The sequence below is a fragment of the Microcebus murinus genome, chromosome 23 (genome assembly GCF_040939455.1).
Source record: "Microcebus murinus isolate Inina chromosome 23, M.murinus_Inina_mat1.0, whole genome shotgun sequence".
NCBI classification, from domain to species: Eukaryota; Metazoa; Chordata; class Mammalia; order Primates; family Cheirogaleidae; genus Microcebus; species Microcebus murinus.
The window spans coordinates 28,146,767-28,169,506 of NC_134126.1; the positions used below are offsets into that span (position 1 = coordinate 28,146,767).

General features: G+C 46.9%; 1 protein-coding gene across 1 annotated transcript; it reads left to right on the forward strand.

The window, feature by feature from the left end:
- Nucleotides 1–1,162: 1,162 nt before the first annotated feature.
- Nucleotides 1,163–22,455, forward strand: PM20D1 (peptidase M20 domain containing 1). Its single transcript, XM_012760194.3, has 13 exons — nucleotides 1,163–1,442; nucleotides 3,922–4,008; nucleotides 6,458–6,690; nucleotides 7,489–7,575; nucleotides 8,166–8,299; nucleotides 8,595–8,714; nucleotides 9,598–9,673; nucleotides 10,138–10,199; nucleotides 10,471–10,549; nucleotides 12,446–12,517; nucleotides 16,732–16,900; nucleotides 18,352–18,451; nucleotides 19,607–22,455. The coding sequence occupies exons 1-13, from the start codon at nucleotides 1,274–1,276 to the stop codon at nucleotides 19,728–19,730; spliced, it is 1,512 nt and encodes a 503-aa protein (XP_012615648.2). The 5' UTR covers nucleotides 1,163–1,273; the 3' UTR covers nucleotides 19,731–22,455.
- Nucleotides 22,456–22,740: the final 285 nt, after the last annotated feature.

Below are 22,740 nucleotides of genomic sequence, written 5' to 3' on the forward strand. Positions count from 1 at the left end.
CTCACATCACCGTCTGACCTCCACCTCTCCCCTCATTCTGTCTGTGGAAAAGTTGTCTTCCATGAAATGGGTCCCTGGTGTCAAAAAGGTTGGGGACCACTGTCAGACTAATTCATATGTTGGAGCTAAAAAAAAATTGAACTCATGGAGGTGGAGAATAGAACGATAGATACCAGAGACTGGGAAGGGTAGGTGGAGGAGAAGTTGGTAAATGGGTACAAACTTATAGTGAGATATAAGAAATAAATTCTAACTTCGATAGCAGACTAGGGTGACTATAGTAAGCAACAATATGTTGTATTTCAAAACAGCTAGAAAAGAGGACTTGAAATATTACCAACACATACAAATTATCAATATTCAAGTTGATGGATACCCCAAATACCCTGAATCAATCATTACATATTCTATGCCTGTAAAAAATACATATACCCACAAAGAGGTGAAAGATTATGTAACAATAAAGGAAAAAAATCGTAAATCTAAGCAAAAAAATCTAATTTTATACTGACATAAGAGTATTTTTTAAAAGAATGATCCTCCACTCTGAACTATGAAATTTCAATTTAATGCATCAAAATTATTAATGCAACAAAATGTTCTTAAATATTTTTACAGTAATCTTTGTAAAAATCCTTCAGTCTTAGTGTATTTGACCAGAGTCGCAAAAATGTAGCGTTAATATTAATATCCAAAATACTTTCAATGGAATTCGAGAACAAGAGCAAACAAACCTTCTAAGCAATAATCTATAAAGAGAGCAGTGCTGTTCCAATTTCAGATTAAATCTCAAGCTAGGATCCCGGAGAGATCCCCCACGGAATCTAGGGAATGGAAGTCAAATGCTAAGCTTCAGAAGAAAACAAAAAAAGAATACGGTCTGACAAACTTCATGCATTTTATGTCGCTTTTTTTTCCCCCTTTAGTTTGACTCACAGTCACACAGCAAGCGGCTGAGGCGCGCCAGGGGCAGATCGCGTGCAGACGCGACCTGACCCTCGCCCGGAGGCCGCGCTCACCTATGCTCCACCTCCGCCTGCGACTGCGCGAGAAACCACACCCCCAACAGGCCTTGCGGGGCCGGGGCGGGGCCGGCCCGTCGGATTGGTTGTTCCGCAGCCCCCGCCGAGCGGTGATTGGCCAGCTCTGGGAAAGGGGTGGGGCTGAGGCCGATCGCGGGAGTTGGAGCGCAGACAGGGCGAGGCCGGCGGTCGGGGAGTTCAGGTGCGGGTCCCAGCGGCAGGCTGGCGGCGCGGACTCGAGAGGAGCAAGCATGGCGCAGCGGTACGTCTGCGTGCTGGCCCTGGCGGCTGTGCTGCTCCTAGTTTTTGCCACCGTCTCCGTACCGAAGGGCCTGAGGGGCAGGGAGCATCAGGGGACGTCGCGAATCCCTTCTCAGTTCGGCGAAGAGGAGCGCGTGGCGATGAAAGAGGCGCTGAAAGGTGAACCTGGGTCCCCGTCGCCTGCCCGCGCCCAGGTGTGGCCCCTCCCTCCTCGGGTCAACGGTGACTCCCGCTCCCTCTGCTACTTCAGCCGGAGCTCCGCCGCACGCCCCAGCCCGGCGGCCCCCAGCGCCCGTCCCGGCACATTGTGCCCGGATTGGGGACGCCACCCTTAACGCCACACCTGGCTTCTGGGACTCCAGTGTCCCCTGCCTGGCCAGGAAGCTCCAACTTCCCCCTTCTTGGCGTGGCCGCTGACCACTCTTTCTCCGCTTGCCTTGAGTATTACAACAGCATTCATTCATACAGCACTTTTAACCTTTGTGAGTTGCCACCTCTGTTAAATCTCTGCGGTATCTCAAAATAAGACTAAGATGAGGCTGGGTGCGGTGGCTCCCGCCTGTCTCCTAGCACTCTGGGAGGCCGAGGCGGGCGGATTGCTCGAGGTCAGGAGTTCGAGACCAGCCTGAGCAAGAGACCAGCCTGAGCAAGAGTGAGACCCCGTCTCTACTGAAAAATAGAAGGAAATTAATTGGCCAGCTAAAAATATATAGAAAAAAATTAGCTGAGCATGGTGGTGCATGCCTGTAGTCCCAGCTACTCGGGAGGTTGAAGCAGTAGGATTGCTTGAGCCCAGCAGTTTGAGGTTGCTGTGAGCTAGGCTGATGCCACGGCACTCTAGCAGGGGTAACAGAATGAGACTCTGTCTCAAAAAAAAAAAACAAACAAACAAACAAAAACAAATGGCAGTGGGAGCACGAAGGTGAAAAAGAGCTTATTTTGAGAAAAGGAAAAAAATAAAAAAAATAAAAATTCTGATGCACACTAAAGTTTGAGAAGAAAAAAGGTGAAAAAAAAAAGACTAAATGATCTTTGTCTTATCTACAGGGAAGGGAAATGAAGGCTTGGGTCAGTTAAATGATCTTCTGCAGGGTCTTATAGCAAAGAGTGGGCACTGGGTGACAATATCTAATGCCTGTAGGACTTGCTGGGCTCCAGATGGCTCTAAGAAGGGGTTTGGAGTATTCCTGGGATGTGGGATGTTCCTAATTCCCTCTTCTAGTTGAAGAACATCTCTCCCCTAGACCTCCAACCAAGACTAAAAAATCATTCACTAAACTCATTCACAAAAATTCTAGCTAGGCTAGAATTTACAAAAACTCAGTTCTGAGTCTGCATTTTCCAAGAGAAAATGCAGAAAAGAGGAAAGTTTCTGTGAGTGCTAGGTCCTGTGGAGTGGTGAGATGCTTCTTCACTATCAGGCTTAGCTCCAGTTTTTTCCATTTCATTAAATAATGGATCAAGAGAAACTGCCTACGTTAACATGTGCAGTCAAAAGCAGAGACTAAAAGCTAGCCCCTGTGGTTGGATATAGATTGTATATGCGATGGACTGATAGGCCTGGGACAGATCAGGGCTTTCCCAAAGCATAATATAAATATTCCTCTAAAAGGCATTAGGCAGCCTCTCAGAGTCTCTGCACAGAAAAGAGCAACAGCTAGATAAAAACCTAGAGTAGGGGCCTTACAGCAACCTATCTTAGAACTCTGAGCAGGGAGTTCTAAGACCTGAGTTCAGATCTTGGGTCTGCTCTTGAATCTTTTTGAGCCTCAGCTTCCCCATCTATGTGGTGGGCTATGATGACGTGGGGTTGATCCTTAGCAAAACTGAATGTCTTTCAGAGGCCGTCCCTGGTTGCCAAGCTGCCCCAGGTGAATTTGTTCTGTATTCTTGGATTGTGTTTCTCTCCTCCTAGTGATGTTTGCATTTGATAATGGAACCCTTTAAAACTTAAAGCCTTAAAGACAAACAGATAAGCATAGTGACAATTCAAGAATTGAGACAACTGGGTAGGGAGAATGAGATTAATTTAGGACTGAAGAGCTTGCTTGGGAGCTTTTAAATCCACCCTTTCCCAGACAGCGTATGCCCCAAAAGCTGGCCTCAGTTGAGAGATTTGTGAGACTCTGGGTGAGCCAGTCTGTAGGGAATAAGCCCACCGTTTACACACAAAAGCACACAGCCTCATTGATGTAGGGACCCAGGACAGTGGATTCCTTGAGACTGATGAAGCTTGGATTCATCAAAGGGAGTGGTGGTTTCAGAGGCAGAGTGAGGCTTAGGAAGAAATATGTAGTAGAAATTTCCCCCCCTCAGGATTAGGGTCCAAAATCTACTCCCCCACAACCTTGTACTTTATTTTCCTTCAATAATCATATTAGCCTAAACAAGCCCAGAAGACCTGGGCTTAAGTCCCAATTCTGCTTGTTGCTGGGCAATCTCAGGTAGCTTCCCCAACCTCTCTAAACTTGTTTCTTTTTCTTTGAACTAGGGAAAACAACAGTGCCTACCTCACAAGATTCTTTTGCCCTCTGCAGAAAGATAATGAACACAAAAGAAGTTTTTATGCACAGAGGACTGTAAAAAAAAAAAAAGGTTGTTATCATCTTTAAACTTCACCTCTATTTGACTCTGACAGGTGCCATCCAGATTCCAACAGTGTCTTTCAGCCCTGAGGAGTCCAATACTACAGCCCTGGCTGAGTTTGGAGAATACATTCGTAAAGGTAAGCCACAAATCATGGCCAAGTGATGGTACAGGTAGTAATGGAGACACAGTTCTTTTACAGCATGACAAGTTTATTTTGTGAAGAATTAAGGACAATTTAATCTCCATGGACAGAGTAGAGACTATAGATTTGCCCTTTGAAGAACTAAGCTACATAGCAGTAGGTTGGAATATAAACTCTCCTAATCTTTGCCCTAGATATGTGTCACTCAATAAATATTAGGTAATCAAAAGATTATCTTTTTGAAGAACTAAAGGTTCCTTCTACCTGTGCATATGTCCAGAACTATGACCCATGCTCCTCTCACCCCTACCTCTTTACACACACCTGCACGGATGCACTCTACATACTCAGGCCTACTCCAGATTCATTGCTAACACATTTCTAGGCTTCTAGGCAGTCAACAGCTTAAAGCTGTGATGTCTGTCCTCTCCTCCCATCCCCACCACCCACAGCATGCAGAGCTGAGGAAGCATGGGTCAATGGCAAAAAGGATTCTTAGAACTACCCCCCTTCCCCTTAGGAAGATCTCATGGAGAGTAGTGAGGGGAACCTCCTAAATCAAATAAAAACCAGCCCCTCCAAAGTTGTTGGGTGGGAGGGGCTGATCTAGGAGTAGCAAGTAGCCCCCTCTCTAGCACTCTGGGACAAGTGGATCTGGGATTCATGCCTAGTAGCCAACCTGAGGCCAGGCTGGAAGACTTTACTAAATAGGAGATAAAAATAGGGAAATAAAGGCCGGGCGCGGTGGCTCACGCCTGTAATCCTAGCACTTTGGGAGGCTGAGACGGGTGGATTGCTCAAGGTCAGGAGTTCGAAACCAGCCTGAGCGAGACCCCGTCTCTACCAAAAATAGAAAGAAATTAATTAGCCAACTAAAAATATATATATACAAAAAAAAAAAAATTTAGCCGGGCATGGTGGCGCATGCCTGTAGTCCCAGCTACTCAGGAGGCTGAGGCAGTAGGATTGCTGAGCCCAGGAGTTTGAGGTTGCTGTGAGCCAGGCTGATGCCATGGCACTCACTCTAGCCCGGGCAACAAAGTGAGACTCTGTCTCAAAAAAAAAAAAAAAAATAGGGAAATAAGTGTACCGTGACAATAAACCAGATAAGCTGGGTGACAAGATAAAATCATATTCTTCTTCAGTTTTTTCTTTCCTGGTATCCACATAGGTATAAGTGGATTCTTCCAACAAAGCCCAGAGGAAGATAAAAGTTCTTTCTCCCATGTAGCTAAGGCCACTCAAGTAATTGACCCTGGGAATGTTACCACCATGGGTTCTTAGGTTCTGCATGCAATGGAAATTGACAAGAAGCTAAACAAGTTTTCCCAGACAAGGCTTGACTGGGGCTTATGCTCTAGCAAAGGGAGTCAGTGTAGCAGGAAGGATTCTCAGGCTGGCTCTCCACAGGGAGTTCAGGGAGAGTTTTAAAGAGACTTAGGCAGGAAAGGGGTGACAGATAAGCATGTAGAGGTGGAGATTTTCCTATGCTTGCATAGTTCTTTTAGATGCTTCTTCATGTATTGCATGTTTCATTAGCATGTTAAATCTCTACCCCAGCGTGATTTTTGGCATTAAAATGAGTCAAGGTAAGGTCAGTAGTGGGGGGGTCTATTCTAGCTTGAAGTGATTAGATCCAGAGAGGTCTGGTTTCTTTTTAGCCAGGTACCTTATCAGCTTGTGTCAGTGTCCTGCTTTAGTGGTCTTGAAAAACATTACAAGACAGATAGTTCAGCCCTTTCCTTATATGAGTCTGGGCTGAATTCTGGCGGTTAGGAGACTATTTGTTTTAGCTCTTCTGCAGCTAATTAGGCCAGGTTATGTTGACTTCTGTGGTCAGGGGTGTGGGCCTGAGTCCTGTCCCCGTTCTGTCTCAGGAATATCCACCCCTGCACACAGAAGTGTGACCTTGAGCCAGACAGGATAATCTTTACCTCCATATAACACAAACAGTAGATATGCTATTTTTTTAAACAAACAGTAGATAAGCTATTTTTTTAAAAGAAAAAATATCTCTGAATTTTTTTATATAACCGTCATGTTTGATTCCAAGTAATTTAGCTGATGGGGCCTACTATATTGAAACTTTAGCACACCCCTAGTCTGCATGGCCCTTAAACACATACACGTGATGGCATGTTATAGGTCAGACCAAGCCCAATCTTGAGATATACTGGCCATTTTTCTTTATCTTAATGGTGGGGTCTTGGTTTGCATGTTATTCCATAGTAACTGCACATTAAAATATGTAGAAGAAGAATTTCAAATATTGTCCAGGCGGATCAGGAGTCAGACTGGCTGTGTCCCAGAAGACCTCCCAAAGGAGGATACATTAAAAAAAAGAAGAAGAAGAAGAAGAACAGGGAGCTGAAAACGGCAGGAAAACCTAAGGAAACTGTTAAACCTCGCTTTCTCTCCTTGTTTTTTATCCTTTTGCCTCTAGTCTTTCCTACAGTGTTCAACACCAGCTTTATCCAGCATGAAACTGTGGGAGAATACTCCCACCTGTTCACTGTCCGAGGCTCAGACACCAGCTTGCAGCCCTACATGCTATTGGCTCACCTTGACGTGGTACCTGCCCCTAAAGAAGGCTGGGAAGTGCCCCCGTTCTCTGGACTAGAGCACGATGGCTTCATCCATGGTCGGGGCACACTGGACAACAAGAACTCTCTGATGGTCTGAAATGCTATATTCCCTCTGCCTTAGGGCTCTAAAGATCAACTCAGGATGGGAGTACTTGGCTGACCCCTGGGAGGTAGGAGGTAATGGTAGAAGAACCTTAGCTCCAGAAGACCTGGGTTCCAGCCGTCAGTTTGTCACTTCCCTTTTCTGAGCCTTGATTTCTCAACTGTAAATAGGGATTGGAATAGCTGACCTCCCCCCGCCGGGGACCTTTTCAGCTCTGACATTGATAAGTTTATGCTTTCCTCCAGATGGTAAAGATTTTATGAAGCCAGGCGCAGTGGCTCACGCCTGTAATCCTAGCTTGGCCTCACTCTGGGAGGCCAAGGCAGGCGGATCGCTCAAGGTCAGGAGTTCAAAACCAGCCTGAGCAAGAGCAAGACTCTGTCTCTACTAAAAATAGAAACAAATTAATTGGCCAACTAAAAATATATAGAAAAAATTAACCGGGCATGGTGGTGCGTGCTTGTAGTCTCAGCTACTCGGGAGGCTGAGGCAGAAGGATCACTTGAGCCCAGGAGTCTGAGGTTGCTGTGAGCTAGGCTGACGCCACGGCACTCTAGCCAGGGCAACAGAGTGAGACTCTGTCTCAAAAGAAAAAAGGTTTTATTCAGAGTTCTGCTTCCCCACATCTGATCCTCAGAACCATTTGAATTTGTTGTGTTAAAAGAGAATCTGTCAGATCCTGGTCCCATCAGCCTTGCTGCAGGCAGCTGAATGAATGTCTCTGCTACCCTGGTACACCTGCTTAAATGATAAGCCTTTATCTTCCATTATGCTTCTGAATCCCAGGCACTCCTGCAAGCCTTGGAGCTCCTGCTGATAAGGAACTATATCCCCCGAAGATCTTTCTTCATTGCTCTGGGCCATGATGAGGAGGTAGAGTCTCCTCACCCTATGCCTACCTCTGGGACCCCTGTTGGGAGTGGAGCAGGTACTTCACTCTAGTCCAGTTTGCTCCCTAGCTGCAGGGTCTCCATGATATGGTGTAGTGGTTTGCCAACTTCTCTGTGTGTCCATGTGCCAGAATTATCTAAGGACCTTGACAAAAATTCAGACTCGTGGGCTCTGTGCCTTGGGTCTGAATTTTAAACAAATTCCCTGGTAATGTCCGAGACAGGCAAGTGATCCATCAACTATACCTTGAGAAACCACTGGTGTGGTGGAAAGAGAACTGAACAATGACTGGGTTTTATTTTCAGTGATGCCTCTTACTTAGACTCTGGGCAAATCACTTCACTCTCTGGGCCTCAGTTTCTTCATTCGTGTAGGGAGGGGAGTTGGGTCCTTCCAGCTATGACATTCCAGGATTCTATGAGGCAGGATTGTCTAGGGTCCTGCCCCACGGGAAGGAGACTAGATGGGAAGGTTCTAGAGCCCCTAGCTAAGCTGAGTGGGTTCCCATTAGCTATCTCTGGAGGTCTGTCTCTGACTGAGAAGGACTCTGGCTCTGTATTTAATGTCTACAGGTATCAGGGATGAATGGGGCTCGGAAGATCTCAGCCCTGCTACAGGCAAGGGGCGTCCAGCTAGCCTTCATTGTGGATGAGGGTAGCTTTATCTTGGATGGTGTCATTTCCTACGTCAAGAAGCCTTTTGCCATGTGAGTAAACCACCCCTCCCTGACCTTGGAAGGGGTTCCCACGCCATTTGAGATGACCCCAGCCTGGTGTATGTCAGCCATGCTGAGACAACCCTTTGTTTACCCCTCTTGCCTTAATCACCCGGATCTTCAACCTGTCCTGGACTTCCGCTTTCCTTCTTCCCCTAGTGTATATTTTTCAAAGCAGCATAAAGCTGACCTCCTAGCCCACCAGACCACCACCACCCAGGTGGGCCTATGGGATAATTCAGGATGGGAAGAAGTCAGGACGGCTATCTCTGATCCTCTTCTGTAGGATTTCAGTCTCAGAGAAGGGTGCAATTGACCTCATGCTGCGAGTAAACATGACTCCGGGCCACTCTTCAGCTCCGCCAAAGGAGACAAGCATTGGCATCCTGGCGGCCGCTATCAGCCGGTAAGCAGCTCCTGGCCCTGCTCCCATGCCAGACTTAGGATGGAAGACCTGGTACTTTCCCACTTTGAGTTTGAGGAGGCTTAGCTTTCTGCCCTGAACCTGGGCTGGGAAGCCATAGCATGGGCCACAGGAGGGACAGAGCCACCAGTACCTAGGCAAGGGCTAGGGGCAAAAGGGGAAGTTTTAGTATATCCATATGGCAAGCAAGGGTCAGCAGGCAAAAGCTCAGTCATGTAGCCCAGAGTCCATATAGTTAGAAATCACATGTCGGCAATGACTTGTAGAGCTGTCTAAATTCTCCACCTGCCCTGGCAGGAGGACAAAGATATGTGTGTTGGCTGTGGGCAGAGACAATAGGATCTCTAACAGCAGAGCTCACCCCTGGCTGGGTTTTCTTAGCAAAGTGGGAAGAAGAGATATAAACATTTCACAAATATTGAACTGAATAGCCACCATGGTCAAGGCTTTGTGCCTTGACCTGTGTTACCTACCCCCTTGACCTAGGCGGTAGGTGTACGGTAATGAATGAAACAGCCCCTGTCCTCAAGGAACTCATGGTTAGCGGAGGAGACTGACAGTTCTGCTGCCGTGTGGGAGGTGCTATGAGAGTGGACACACAGGATGCCGGAGAGCAGTGTAGCAGGGAGGAGGGACCCTAACATGGACTTTGTAGACAGGGAAAGCTGCTGCTGGTAGAGCACAGGTGGTCTTGCTGGTGTTTTGACCTCTTCACAATGTTGAGTTGGTGCAGGTGATAGGGAGGGGAATGGGAGAACTCCTGGCCAGGCTTGTGGAAACTTCCTCCTACCTCCTTCCTTCTCCTTCAGGCCACTGATCTTTGTCTGGGGTTGTCTGAGTCCTGAGAACTCTGTTTCTCTTCCAGACTGGAGCAGACACCAATGCCTCACATGTTTGCAAGCGGGCCATTAGAGACGACAGTGCAGCAACTGGCAAATGAGGTAGGGAAGGAGTGTCGCATACTCCTGGTCACCTAGGAACAACGAGGCGGCAGAGAAGTGACCTTTAGGGTACTAAAGGGGCCCTGGTGCTGACCAGGGCTCTGGCCGTTCTCATCTCTTCCCAGCCAGTGGCTGAGCTGAGATGAAGGGATCTTGGTGGTGGTGTTCATCTGAGACCCTAAGATCTAATATACCCTGGTACCTTTGGGAGCTGGTTCCCACTCATCCTTGAGGCTGCTGAGCAACTGTTCTAACCAATCAGATAAGCCCAGCCAGGTAGTAAGTAATTGCTTCCCGTTCCCTGGCCTTCTAGCAGAGATTGAGCTAACTGAACTCAGCAGCACTCCTGACCTCTAAGCATCCCTGAGGCAGGTCTAAAGTAGAGAGAGACTCAGGCCTCAGGAACACTGACCCTGTTGGGCTGACCCCTCTGAAATCCTGCTGACCTGTTCTTTCCCTTTCAGTTCCCCTTCCCCATCAATATAGTCCTGAGCAACCTGTGGCTATTTCGACCCCTGGTAAGCAGGTAACGTATTCTCTTTCCTCCTTTCACATCCCCTAAACCCCAAACCTACCCACCCTGTGAAGTCCTTTCTCCTTGGCTTAACTTGGCCTGCCTAATCATCCCTCATCTACCAGACACTACTTCTCTAAGTATGTATATTTAAGACATTTCTAAGTTATCTCTCTCAGTCTTCAGGATCTCCAAGATTCAGGAAAGTAGGTGATCTTTCTCCTCTTCTTTCACCCCATTGGACAGTTCTTCCTAATGTCTGACCTTAGTTCTTTTGCTTTAGGTTAATGGAGAGAAATTACCTAACCAATGCACTGGTCAGGACCACCATGGCACCCACCATGTTCAATGCAGGGGTCAAGGTAACATCACCTGGTTCCTTTCCATACACCTTTTTCTCACTGCCCTCCACTCCCCCCTCCCTTGGCTTTAGCTACCGGCTCCTTCCTCATTGTCTGGTTACAATGTAAACAACAGGAAGGACCAATGCCGAACTGTCCTGTGTCATCAGTTGCGTAAACATCATGAGCCTAGGGTCTAGTTGAGGTCTACATACCCTCTGAACTTGCTGGCCAAATTTTACAGGTGTGTATTTTAGTGGAGGGTGTCCATGGCCCTTTCAGGTTCTTTGAGTCCATACTTGCAAAAAAAAAAAAAACAACAGTTACACTAGTGTGAAGAGGAGTATTTGAGGAGTTAAGTTTTGTGATCTATGTATGCTCAGACTGTCCAGACCGTCATTCAACATGTTTTATATTACCTTATACTTTGGTCACTAAAGTTTTCTAACCTTTCTACCACCAAGGATCTTTTTTTATTCTTCCCCATGTTTTAAAAGATTTATCCACCTAACAAATTTAATGATGAATGTATTTTCCCCTGGCATTACCCTAAATTGAAAGAGAGAAACTCACCTGTCTTTTAAAAAATCTGTAACATGTGTGATATATACAACGTTTAAACACATTGTCACTTCCCAAAAAGTAGATATTGGGTGGCCTTAGCAAACATAAGTTCAGCAAACACAAATTCTGTGTTAGGTTTACTTTTATAGAAATAAGTTTCAGGTGAATTCAATACTTTGATAAATTTTTATTCCAAGAATTACTTTTCAGCAAATTGGGCCACTTCCAGTTGCATTAGCCACTAAGGGGGAGTCTCTCTTTAAAGGACCAAGCTTAGCCATACGAAAGGCACAGGCCTTTCTGAAATCTTGAAGGAAGTTAGACTGTTCCTGTAACCTCCAATACCACCAGCACAACTTCAGGGGCACCATTCACCTAGAGTACAATGTGACCTTGAGGTGCTCTGGCGATCTAGAGCCCAGGTTGGATATAAGTGGATGGGGCCCCAGAATTCATTTCTACCATAGCCAACTGGAGTGTCCAGTGTGCCAGCTGGAACCAAGCTATCTTCACCAGCTGCCTGTAGTATTCACCGAAATAATAGTATTGTGTCCTTATGTTTGAATCGTGTTTTTATCACTCCAGAATACTTTCACATGTTACTCCATTAGATCCTTCTAAGAGCCCTATGGGTATTACTGCCCCAGTTGACAGTTGAGAAAACAGAGGCACAAAGAGGTTGCAATTATTCAAAATCATGCAGCTAACTTGCAGTAATCCAATTATCCTGTCCCTGACCTAGTGCTTTTTTGCACCAAACCGGTTCAAAGAAAGGTTTGCACTTGGGTAGTTTGTTCTCTCCACCCTGCAGGGAACAATCCCTCTGTAGCCTGTCTTTAATTAGTCCTGGGTTCTGCCTGGTCAGGCAAAGAACAGAGTCAGATTTTGCAATTAGATGTGGGAAACCATCTCAAGTATCAAACGTGCCATGACAGGGGCCGACAGAGGCTCTGGGTGTCCTGTCCTGAGTAGGCACTAATGTTAACAGCTGCAGAAATGTTCCGTCTGGGTGCCCTGGGAAAGAAAGTGCACAGAGGAGGATTCTAATGGCACAGCATGGGCCAGAACAGATGTCTGAGCAGTCACAGAGAAAGCAGGCTTGCTCTGAGCAGCTCTGTGACCCCTCCAGGACCAAGGAGCACGAAGGTCTGGGCTAACCACTCCTCTGCTCTGTATTTAACCACTTATCACTTGGCTCAGAGACGACAAGGGACAGACTAAAAAAATTAAGCCCTGGGTTCTTCAATCAGCTTTCTCTGCCCCTACTGGTGGTAATTGGCATTTTTCTGGGCAGGGTTCAGGTGTGGAAAACTTGAGGTTGGCTCAGGCCAGGGTTTGTGGTTCTCTCTCTAGGTGAATGTCATCCCCCCAGTGGCCCAGGCCACAATCAACATCCGGATTCACCCTGCACAGACAGTCCAACAGGTGCGTACTGTATGTTTCAGACAACTGGTTCGGCATCAGGGAGGTGTGGCCCTAAGGACCTGAGTTAACTCCAATCCTAGGGCTGGTCCAGTCTCATTTGCTCAACCAACTTTTTTCAAAGGCATCCCATGTACCAGGTACTTGGCTAGGATAGGTGATCTCTGGTTTGGGGGAACCTGGAGCCTGGGTGTGGGAGACAAATATGAATAAATGATAGCAATACCTATAGTAGTAAACGTATACATAGTGGGGCTTGCTATGTGTTTGGCACCATTCTAAGGTATACACACACATGCACACACATTTAATCCTCACAGCCACTCCAGGAGGTAGAAGCTGCGTTATCCACATTAAACTGGTGAAAACAGACACAGAATACTGGTAATTAAGTAGCATATTCAAAACACATGTCTAGCAATCTAGTTCTAGAGTCTGCTTCCAGTCATAACACTAAACTGCAATTATAACAATTAGGGATGAACAAATTACTGGAGGACCACTGCAAATAAGAAAACTAATGGTACTTCTGAGGGTCAAGTCTTTTATGACCACTGAAAATGTGAGCTGGGCCTTACAGGACTATAGGACTTTGCTAGAAGACACTCATTATGGCTAAAGAGTAGGATAAAGTGGTGAGAAGTAATGGGAGATGAAAATGATGGGAGAGGGAGTTGTAATTTGGGGATCAAGGCCTTGTATGCCACGCTAAGGAGTTTGAGCCCTGAGCCGTGACAAGAGAGAACTTTCAGAGGTCTTCAGAGAGGGTTGTGATATACTCTGATTTGTTTCAGAGAGAGAATGCTGGTGGCAATGCCAAGGAAGTGCTGGAGTAGAAAGAGACAATTAGGAAACTATTGCAACATCTCGAGCAGTGCAGATGGAGGTCTGTAGTGAAGCCATAGCCATGGGTGGAGAAGAGGGTACCCCCAAGAGGGATGAGAGAGAGGTTCAACAGGATGTGGTGTGTGTTATCTACAAATGTGGGGTGAGAGAAAGGCACAACGGCTTCAAGGTTTTTAACCTGGGTAGTTGGCCACATGGTAATGCCTTTGACCAAGATTGGGATATTCAGGAAGAAAAACAAGTTCAAAGAGAAATAAAATAGTTTAGAAGTTTGAGAAGCTTATAATGTATTAACAGTTAATTATAAATACCTCAAGTCTGGAGAGAGACATGACCTATAGATGCAGGCTGGAGCATTATTAACAATATTGGAAACTTTAGAGTCAATAAAAGCCCATGGGAAGGACGTGTAAAGTTAGGAGAGAGGAAAAAGTTGAGGCCAGAGCCTCAAATCAGTGTGCTGCAATGGTCTGCTATGAACATCAATTTAAAAATTAAAAAAATGAATGTACAATCACAAACCACGATGACTGCTTTGATGAAAAGGGACCTGGTGCTATTAGAGAATGTAACAGGGCAGGCACAGTGGCTCACACCTGTAATCTAGCACTCTGGGAGGCCAAAGCAGGAGGATCTTGTGAACTCAAGAGTTCGAGAGCAGCCTGAGCAAGAGACCCTGTCTCTACTAAAAATAGAAAAATTAGCCAGGCATGGTGGCTGGCGTATGCCTGTAGTCCCAGCTACCTGGGAGGCTGAGGCAGGAGGATCACTTGAGTCCAGGAGTTTGAGGTTGCAGTGAGGTGTAATGTCACTATACTCTACCCGGGTGACAAAGCAAGAACCTGTCTCAAAAAAAAAACAAAAAACCTGACATTTTTTAAAAATGAAAAACAAATTAAAAAAGAATAATAATAAAAAGAATATAACAAGGAACGAGACATCATCTGGGCATCAGGGAGGCTTCCCTGAAGCAGTGAAATCTGAGCTGAAAACCAAGGGGTGAGTAGACTTTACACAGAGTGTTCCACATCTATAGGAAATGCCAACTTTTTAAATATAAAGTTGAGCTAACAAGAATTCAAAAGGTAAACCTGATCCTCCAAAAAAAAAAAAGTGATCTGAAAAGGCAACCCAACAACTCTCAGATGAATAATACATTCTGGAATATAATAGGGTTAAGAGCAGTTCTCTGGCATAGATCATCCAGGGACAGCCACACCTAGACATCTGTGGTCCTTTCTCCTACACTCTTCCCCGTGGAGGATTCCATTTGTCCTCGTGCAGGGAGGGAGGCACACTCCTCATCGCAGAGCGGGGGGAAAGTTGACATCCTGCCCAGGGCCATCCAGCATTGGTCAGGGGGACCAGTGTGGGTCCTGGGCTCTGCTGCTTTTCATCAGGTGCCAACCTTTGTCCTCTCCCTGGGACCAGGAAATCACTGAATTCCCCTCATTGAGCTTCTTTCCACCAGTTTTTTCCCAGCCTCATTCCAACCCCGTGCCCTTTCCGAGGGCTGTTTTCCACCCGGCTGGGGCTTTCATCTCCCCAGGTCCTGGCACTCCTCCCTCCTCTCTATTCCCCTGCCACAGTGCCCTTCCTTCCCGGTCTATCTGATGAAACCCCTGGAATCCATAGCCAATCCTGCCCACCTGCCCCAGGAATGGAAAGCTTCCATCGTTGAGAAAGGCCACAGGGCCCATGTCCACATTCAGGGACACTCCCTGCCAGCCTGAGGACTGTGTGCTCAGAGCCTCAGGCTGGATCCACGGGAACACAGGCAGCCCCAGAGTTCTCTACCTCTGTCTTCATCGGGTCTCCCTCATGTTCCCAATGTAAATGAGTCTCCAGCAGCTCTCTGTGAGGAACAAGTCTTTAGAAATTTCATAGGCTACCACATGGAAAAGAAGGTTTGCCCTGAGTGGTCAAAGAAGTAGAAAGAAATGAGGCTAATGAGAGATTCAACAACTATACCATTCACTTAAAAGGAAAATATCTCTACATGTAAAACATCCATTGGTTCACATCTTTTAAACATTTATTGCATGCCTTTCCTGTGCTTGGCACTGGAAATACAGAAATGAGATAGACACATTCCCTACCCTTTCCTGGCCTAGCAGCTAGTGAGAAACGTAGCAGTCCAAGCTGTGTGCCACCTTTGATTTCTGGGGACAGGAACCTCTAAGTAATTTGGGGTGGGGGGGTGACAGGCACAGTCCCAACCGACCTCATAGGGGCTAACTTCAGGAACCTCCCACTGGGTTGAGAATACATCAAGACTGTACCTTACTTCTTGTAGTAGAATATTCAGGCATTAAGTGCTAGAGTGAAAATAAGCTCTGATGGCCTCACCCATGCAACAGCAGAGAATTCGGTTAGACTCAAATGATGGCTTCTAAGCCAGAGGTAGGACTCCTCACTCTCTTCTAGACTCAGACCCTAGCATTTTTCTAGGGTGCTCTTGAGATAATGCCCCCCATTCAAGTGATCCCCTCCTATGGGATGACCCCCCCCCTTCCTAGGGCCGAGGCAGTTTTAAAGCAACTACTGATCAAATGGGTTTAGACTAGTACTGGGGTTTTCCTTGGGTGGCTGGATGGGTTTTGTGGGGGACCAGCTGAAGCCAGCCTCCTGATCCATTCCCACATGGCTCCATGGAATGTAATCCTCGGGGTCTGATCTACATCCTGACTGGGGCTCAGAATTTTGCTGGATTCACTCTAGTCATTTCAGACTGAATTTTCTAGGAGTTTCCTCAAGTTCCTTCCTGAGGAAAGGAGGCAAAGAGAGAAAACTTGCATACCAGTACCCCAACTCCTGGCTTTTCATCTGTGCTGAGCTCATCTTCCTGGCTCCAGTGTAACTGGTTACAAACAGGAAGCAGGGATACCCAGAGAGGGGAAAGAAAGTTGTGTGGCCCTTTCATCACCTGCCTGAGACTCCCAGGTTGAAGCCGAGTCATCACATCTGTCCCCCTGCCTCCAGATGGTTGACAATCCCGTTCTGCTATCTCCTCGACACTTTCACCCAGCCTGTGGCTCACAACTCAAAGGGGAAGACACGTAATTTCCTGACTTTCCAATTACCCACCTGATTCATGGCTATAAGACAACTCTCTTGAAACATTTGACCTAAATCCACCATGCCGTACGTAGATTGCTTTCCAGGAAGACACAGCTGTTACATCCCCGATAGCTAGTCAGCTGAAATTGAGGTCTCAGCGCTAAAAGATGAGTCCTTTCTGTAAACCCCAGGGCTCTGCCTTGCTGGTGAGAAATCAGGATATTTAAATTCTTATGGTACTTGGATAGCGGAGAAGAAAGAAATCTAATCTAGCAGTAAGAAATCTAATCCTCTCTGTCTCCACCCTGGAGGTCCTAGAATTTGTCAAGGATATTGTGGCTGATGACCGAATCCAGTTGCACGTGTTGAATGCCTTTGACCCCCTGCCCATCAGCCCCTTTGACGACCAGGCCTTGGGTTACCAGCTGCTCAGCCAGACCATACAGTCCGTCTTCCCGGAAATCGATATTGTCACCCCAGGTAATGACTTCATCAGCTATGGCTAGAGGGAGGTGGGGGCTGGAAATGTTTCCTCTCCAATGTCCACTGCTCCACCCCCACCCCAGCTGTTCAGCTTGGAAACAGCTGGCTACTTCCCCTCCTGATGGGACTGGAACTATATTTTCCCCTCATGGTGGAAGTGAGAAAATAAACAGGAAAGGAGCAGAAACAATAAATTAGGTCAGTTAAGCCTGGATCCTTGCTTAACCTAGGCCAGCTACTCTGGCATGGGGGGGGATTGCCTTAGACTCCCCCTCCTCTGGGGGTGCCACAACAGAAGGGGCCAAGATCTTCCCAGATTCTGGTTCTAGCCCATTCTAACATAACAGCTCAGCAGCAAGGCTCAGAATCCTCAGCCCAGAAAACTCTCCCAGCCCAGACCTATTTTAGCAGCGCCCCTCTGCACCCCCTCCTCAGTCTCCATCCAAATCTATGCTGTGTAGACTTAGGAATGGAAGAGGATCACCAAAGGAACTTATAAAAATGCAGATTACCTGGACCAACTCCCAAAGATTTGTGTTAACCAAATCTAGAATGGACTCTAGAGTCTACCTTTTAAACAAATATACCCAGGGGGTTCTGATGCAAGATGACAGTTGACCACTCTGTGAGACTCTCTGGTCTATGATGTGAGGAGGAGATGCTCAAATGTTAAGCCCTGTGCCCAGTTTCCTTTTATCCAGCTTTAATCAAGGGTTCCTCCAAATATCCAGGAACCTTGGCCTTCATAGTTCCAGATTCTCCTCTCTTGGCCCTCAAAAGCTCTCTTGGCTTTACTCTCTCTCTTCTGGGGCACCTTCTATAATCCATTATCATCCCACACACATGAATTGATGCTCCAGGCTATCTTTTCCCAAAAAACACACCTGTGGGGACAAGTCCCAGCCCCAGCTAGGTAATTTGCTACCACCTTCAGGAGAATGGAGGACCGGATAGACAATATCCTGGGACTTTCCAGACCTGAGGTTTCACTCTAGGAAGACAGAATCATCCTTCAAAGGATGAGAATAACAGGAAATTATGTTCCTTATTATGGTAGTAAAGTTCCCCAGAGAGTGTTTCTTTCCGACCCAGGATGATATAGAATAAAGGTCAGGTTTGATAAAAGAGTGATATCTAGACTCTGGTTTCTTAAATAGCAAATGGCTGTGGATATGGCCTCCCTAGTCATCTTGGAGAGAGAACACTTAGCTTTGGACCATTCAAGGGATATCTCACCAATGTTCTTGGGAGGAAATTCCACATCCCTGGCTGAAATGGTGTTTTTTGTAAGGTTTTCTGGAGGACAAAATATCACAGCCACAGGCTCCCAAGAGAGCCCAGCTCCATAGTGACCAGTCATCCTAGTTTTCCAGCCAGCCCACCTCCCGCCACTTCCTTGGCTTGGTTGCTCATGTAAAGCCTCTTTCCTCTTCCTCTGTCTTTTCTAGGTATTTGTATTGGCAACACAGACAGCCGACACTTTACGAACCTCACCGCTGGCATCTACCGGTTCAACCCCCTCTACCTGCAGCCCGAGGGCTTCAGGAGGTGAGTGGAACAGGTTGGAACAGCAGGTGGTAGAGAGGAGATAATGTCTGACCTCTTTTTCTACCCCATGCTCCTGACAGTCCACTGAATGGGAGAAAGCTGGGGTTTGGCAAACTAAAATGTAAATATCGTAGAACCTAACTTGCCCCTGTCATCCCAGAATTTGTGGGAATTGGCCCCTCTTTTACAAGGACGGAGATAATCAGGTGATTGGTGAGAACCTGGTGGATAGTACTCTTGGGTGCTAATCCCAGCTGTCCCTCTCTTTGGGAGAATGCTTACCCACTGGACCTTATTTTCTCTACCTACAAAATGGGGAGACTCCTCAGCATTCTCTGAATTGCAAACACACATGAAGTCAAAGTGGGCACATGCTTTGACTTCTCAGAAGAAAACACCATGGAAACTGCCATGAGTGAATTACTATCCTGTGGGTTCTTCAGCAGACTTTTAATCCTAGGACATGGGAAGATGATTTCCATTTACTTCTCTGCTGCTTATCCCATCCTGACCTGATCTCCCTACCATAAGTCAGTTATAAACAGAATGAAGATATTCGAATACGAGCTTAAGAACAGCTTTCACAGTTTTGGTTTTTAAGTGGGGGGCAGGTAGCTCCTCGTTATTTCCTTTCATCTTTGAGATTACATGTGTAGTTCAGTTGTTTCGTTTTGTTTTGCTTTGTTTTTCTTTTTTGTTGTGGGGAGGCAGGTCGGTGAGCAGGAGACCTGATAGCAAAGCTCCTGCTGAAGCAGAAAACTGGATAGGTCCCTGGGCAGCTGCCTCCTTGCCCTGACTTGCCCCTAGCAAGTTGAGGGGGTAGGGGGCTGGCTTAGGGGTAAGTCTAGCTGGGTATCTGTCCTAAGAGAAAGAGAAAGATGGTTCTCTCAGAAGACATAGTATTGCATGGATTTCAGAGCAAGAGGTGATTTTGAACTCTCTGGGAATTTACTCATTATGTACTCCACTATTTTTTGTCATGAGCATGGGTCCTTGAGGTGACCAACATGTCATATGAAACCTTACTAATGGCCTCTTCCCACCTTGCCCACTTCCTACCCCTGGAGGGTCTCAGGCCAGTGGTTTTAGGATTAGGGAGGGGCTAGGGAGCGTGTTCTGTACCTTCTCCCCCAAATGCCTCTCTCTTTCCCTCAGCATCCACGGAATCAATGAGAAAATCTCAGTCCAAGGCTACGAGACCCAGGTGAAATTCCTCTTTGAGTTGATCCAGAATGCTGACACCGAGATGCTGCCAATTCCTCACCTGCATGAACTGTGAGGTCAGGGAGCAGCTGGGTTAGGGTCTGGGCCAGGAATAACTCAAGAGGGAAACCGAATGTTGATGAAACTTTGGGTCAAAACCACATTGTGATACACTTCCCGCCTGCCTTGCTCACTCCTAAACTTGCCCAGCGGCAGTGCTGGGGGTAAGGTGAGGTCAGCAGAAATCTGCCTTCTCCCTTCCTCCCAACACTGCATCCCCTGACCATCGGGCATTTACTGCCTTCTTGCCCTTGTCTGTCGAATGCTGGTTATTTCACTGCTCCACCCTCCAGGCCTGACTTAAATGCAGATTTGAAAAATCTCAACCAGGTTTTGCCTGCTAGGAGTGTTTAATTTAGGGCACTCTTGCTGGGATGCCTTCTCCAGGTCTTACATATTTCTTCTTGCTAGAATTTCCTTTCCCTTTTTCTTCCCTTCCCTTCTTGGACTTGTGAGCTGCCTCTTTATCTCTCCTCTCCTGGCCCCACATCTCTCCCCCTGCTCTCCAATTTACTCTACTTCTGGAACTGGATTTACTCAAACCATGACACTACATGATTGCCACCACAATTGGTCAAATAAAGTTGCCATCACCAGCAGTCACTGGGGGGTGAAACTGAGGCAGGGGCTTTGGAGGAATCCCATACCCCCTGGTTCTGGAGGCTGGAGACTAGAAAAGAAAGCCTCTGTCCTTGGGCTTCTTCTCAAGGACTCCCTGGGCTTTGTTCCCTCCCCTGCCCTGTTCCTGCCACCTGCTGCTGCTGTCTCACTCCAGGAGGCACTAATCTGTGGAAACATTTCCCTGGCACATCCTATGGACTGAGCTCACGAGGGAAGGGCATTCATGACCTGGCCTCCCGGTGAGCCCAGGACCAGCAGGGCCCTGGCCTTGGCATCATGTCTCAGTTCAGACTGATCAAGGGGAACTGGAGGGCATGGTGGGGGAGGGGCACAAAAGCTGTCCTCCGTTAGGGGACAGCAGAGCTCCTGACTTTTTTCTCTGGCCAACCCTGAGCATATTTGAATCTACTCAGTAGCTGCCAGGTGGGGGGCATTGGAAGGCAGCATTTCCTGGCTCAAAGCTAGGAGCTGTGCTTTGTGGATCACAAGGGAGTCTGGGTCACAGAGGGAGCTGGTACTTGAGACTCCCCCTCTTTTTCCTCACCAGGCAAGGGCCTTCCATGTCTTGCTGGGATTTGACAGCAGCAGTGGGCTCCTTTTCCCTCTCCTCATAACCCCCCTCCCCTCCCCAATTTCTCACCTCCCTCCCATGGACATGAGCTGTTCCTTGGAGCTGGGCTTAATGGAAAGTGTTAGAAACACAGTGTGGAGATTATTCAAGCCTTTTTGCTACTCCCCCTGAGGTTCACATTCCTTCCCTCGCCCTCCCTTTTTTTGGCCAATTCAGTACTTATTCAGCCTTTGTTAGAGGGCGAGCTGAAGAACAAAAATAATCCTTCACGTTTGTACAGGGCTGTACAAAGTGCTTTCATGCACCTTATCTCAGCAGAGCCCCACAAGAACCCTGTGCAGAAGGTATTGTTACCCCTTCTTACAGGGGAGGGGTTGGTTTACACATCTAGCTAGGGACAGTCGGCTCAAATCCATGTCACCTGGCCCCAAATTCACTGTTATTCTGCGATCCTAAATTACCAATGGAATCTGCTTCCCAGCAGTTGTCTTATTTAATCCTCACAACAACTCTAAGGTGTTATTGCCCATTTTACAGATGAGGCAATTGAGACTCTGAGGTTAAGTAACTTGTCCGAAGTCATGCAGGTGGTAGGGGCAGAATCTCTCTGATTCCAAAGCCTGTGCTAAAAGTACTTAAGAGGAAACTGAGACTCAAATCTCAGACTGAGATTTACCCAAGATGACAGAGTTCTTAAGAGGCAGCCCCAGAATTAAAATGCAAGTCAAAAATCCCCAAGTCCAGGGTTCAGTAGCACCATGCTGCCTGCCCCAAGAACCTGTGGTGTGTGGCTCATTCACTCTGATCCAGGGAGATGTCAAGGACAAAGGCTATTCTACTTTTGGATTTAGGTCTTCTCTCTAGCTCTCTGTTCCCCTGGCTGACCTCTCCCTATTCACACCTCTCCCTCTGTCTGCCAGCACTTCTTACTGCCCCTACCCTCCAGCTTCTGGATTCAGCTCTTTTCCCTTCTGTGAGTTTGTGGCAACCAGGTCTCTAATGATCCTGGGAGAAAAATGAGCAGCAGACCTTGTCCCCATCCAGTCTTACCACCTCTCCAGCTTTCGAAAGGATAGTTTTCTGCACCCCCAGAGGGGGAAGGAAGGCCCTGGAGAGGGAACTGGTACAAATCCTGGCTCTGAGAACACAGACATTCCAGCCTAGCTAGCGGCCCCTGAGGGCTTCTGGAGAGAGCAGCTCAAAGTGCCTGGCCAGGACAACATGAGCCCCAAGACTCTGGGCAGGATGGGTTAACGAATCTGGGACTTTCTTCCACCTCTGTCCCCATCCATCTACCACTCCCCAAACCCACCTCGGAAGGGCACCAGCAGATAGTCACAGGTACACCCTACACCCCCATCAAGGACTTAGCTCAAGCTTCTTGCTCATACCTTACTACCTAAAGTGGGAAGAAAGACAAAATATTCATAAGCAAGGAGAATGGGAAAGGAAAGGAGGAAATAGGAGACAACGTTCCTACTCAAGAGCTGAATATTTCATTAAACTTTTGAAAATTTAAATCTAATTAAATATTTTTATAAAAATGAAACGATTTGCAATTCTGGTGTTCAGTGTCCCCCTGTCAACAAAAAGAATCAGTATCATGTTTCACATGTTACATTGTAGCCCTCCAAATATGAAAATTTAAGATTAACATAAATTGTTTAATACTACAAAATGTTCCTCGGCCACCATGTGCAATGTGATAAACACTATACTGATTCATGGATACCTCCAGAACCCGAAATTGGAACTCAGAGAGAAGCAAGAAAATGAATGCTCAGCACTACTGGTAAATAACATGTCATGAAAGAATCTACTGCAGTCACACTCT

Bases quoted from the DNA above. Each gene is read 5' to 3' on its own strand.
- PM20D1 (XM_012760194.3), top strand. From the start codon at position 1,274: ATGGCGCAGCGGTACGTCTGCGTGCTGGCCCTGGCGGCTGTGCTGCTC. The intron at 6,691-7,488 runs GTCTGAAATGCT...TCTGAATCCCAG, and splicing joins ACAACAAGAACTCTCTGATG to GCACTCCTGCAAGCCTTGGA. The intron at 10,200-10,470 runs GTAACGTATTCT...CTTTTGCTTTAG, and splicing joins TTTCGACCCCTGGTAAGCAG to GTTAATGGAGAGAAATTACC.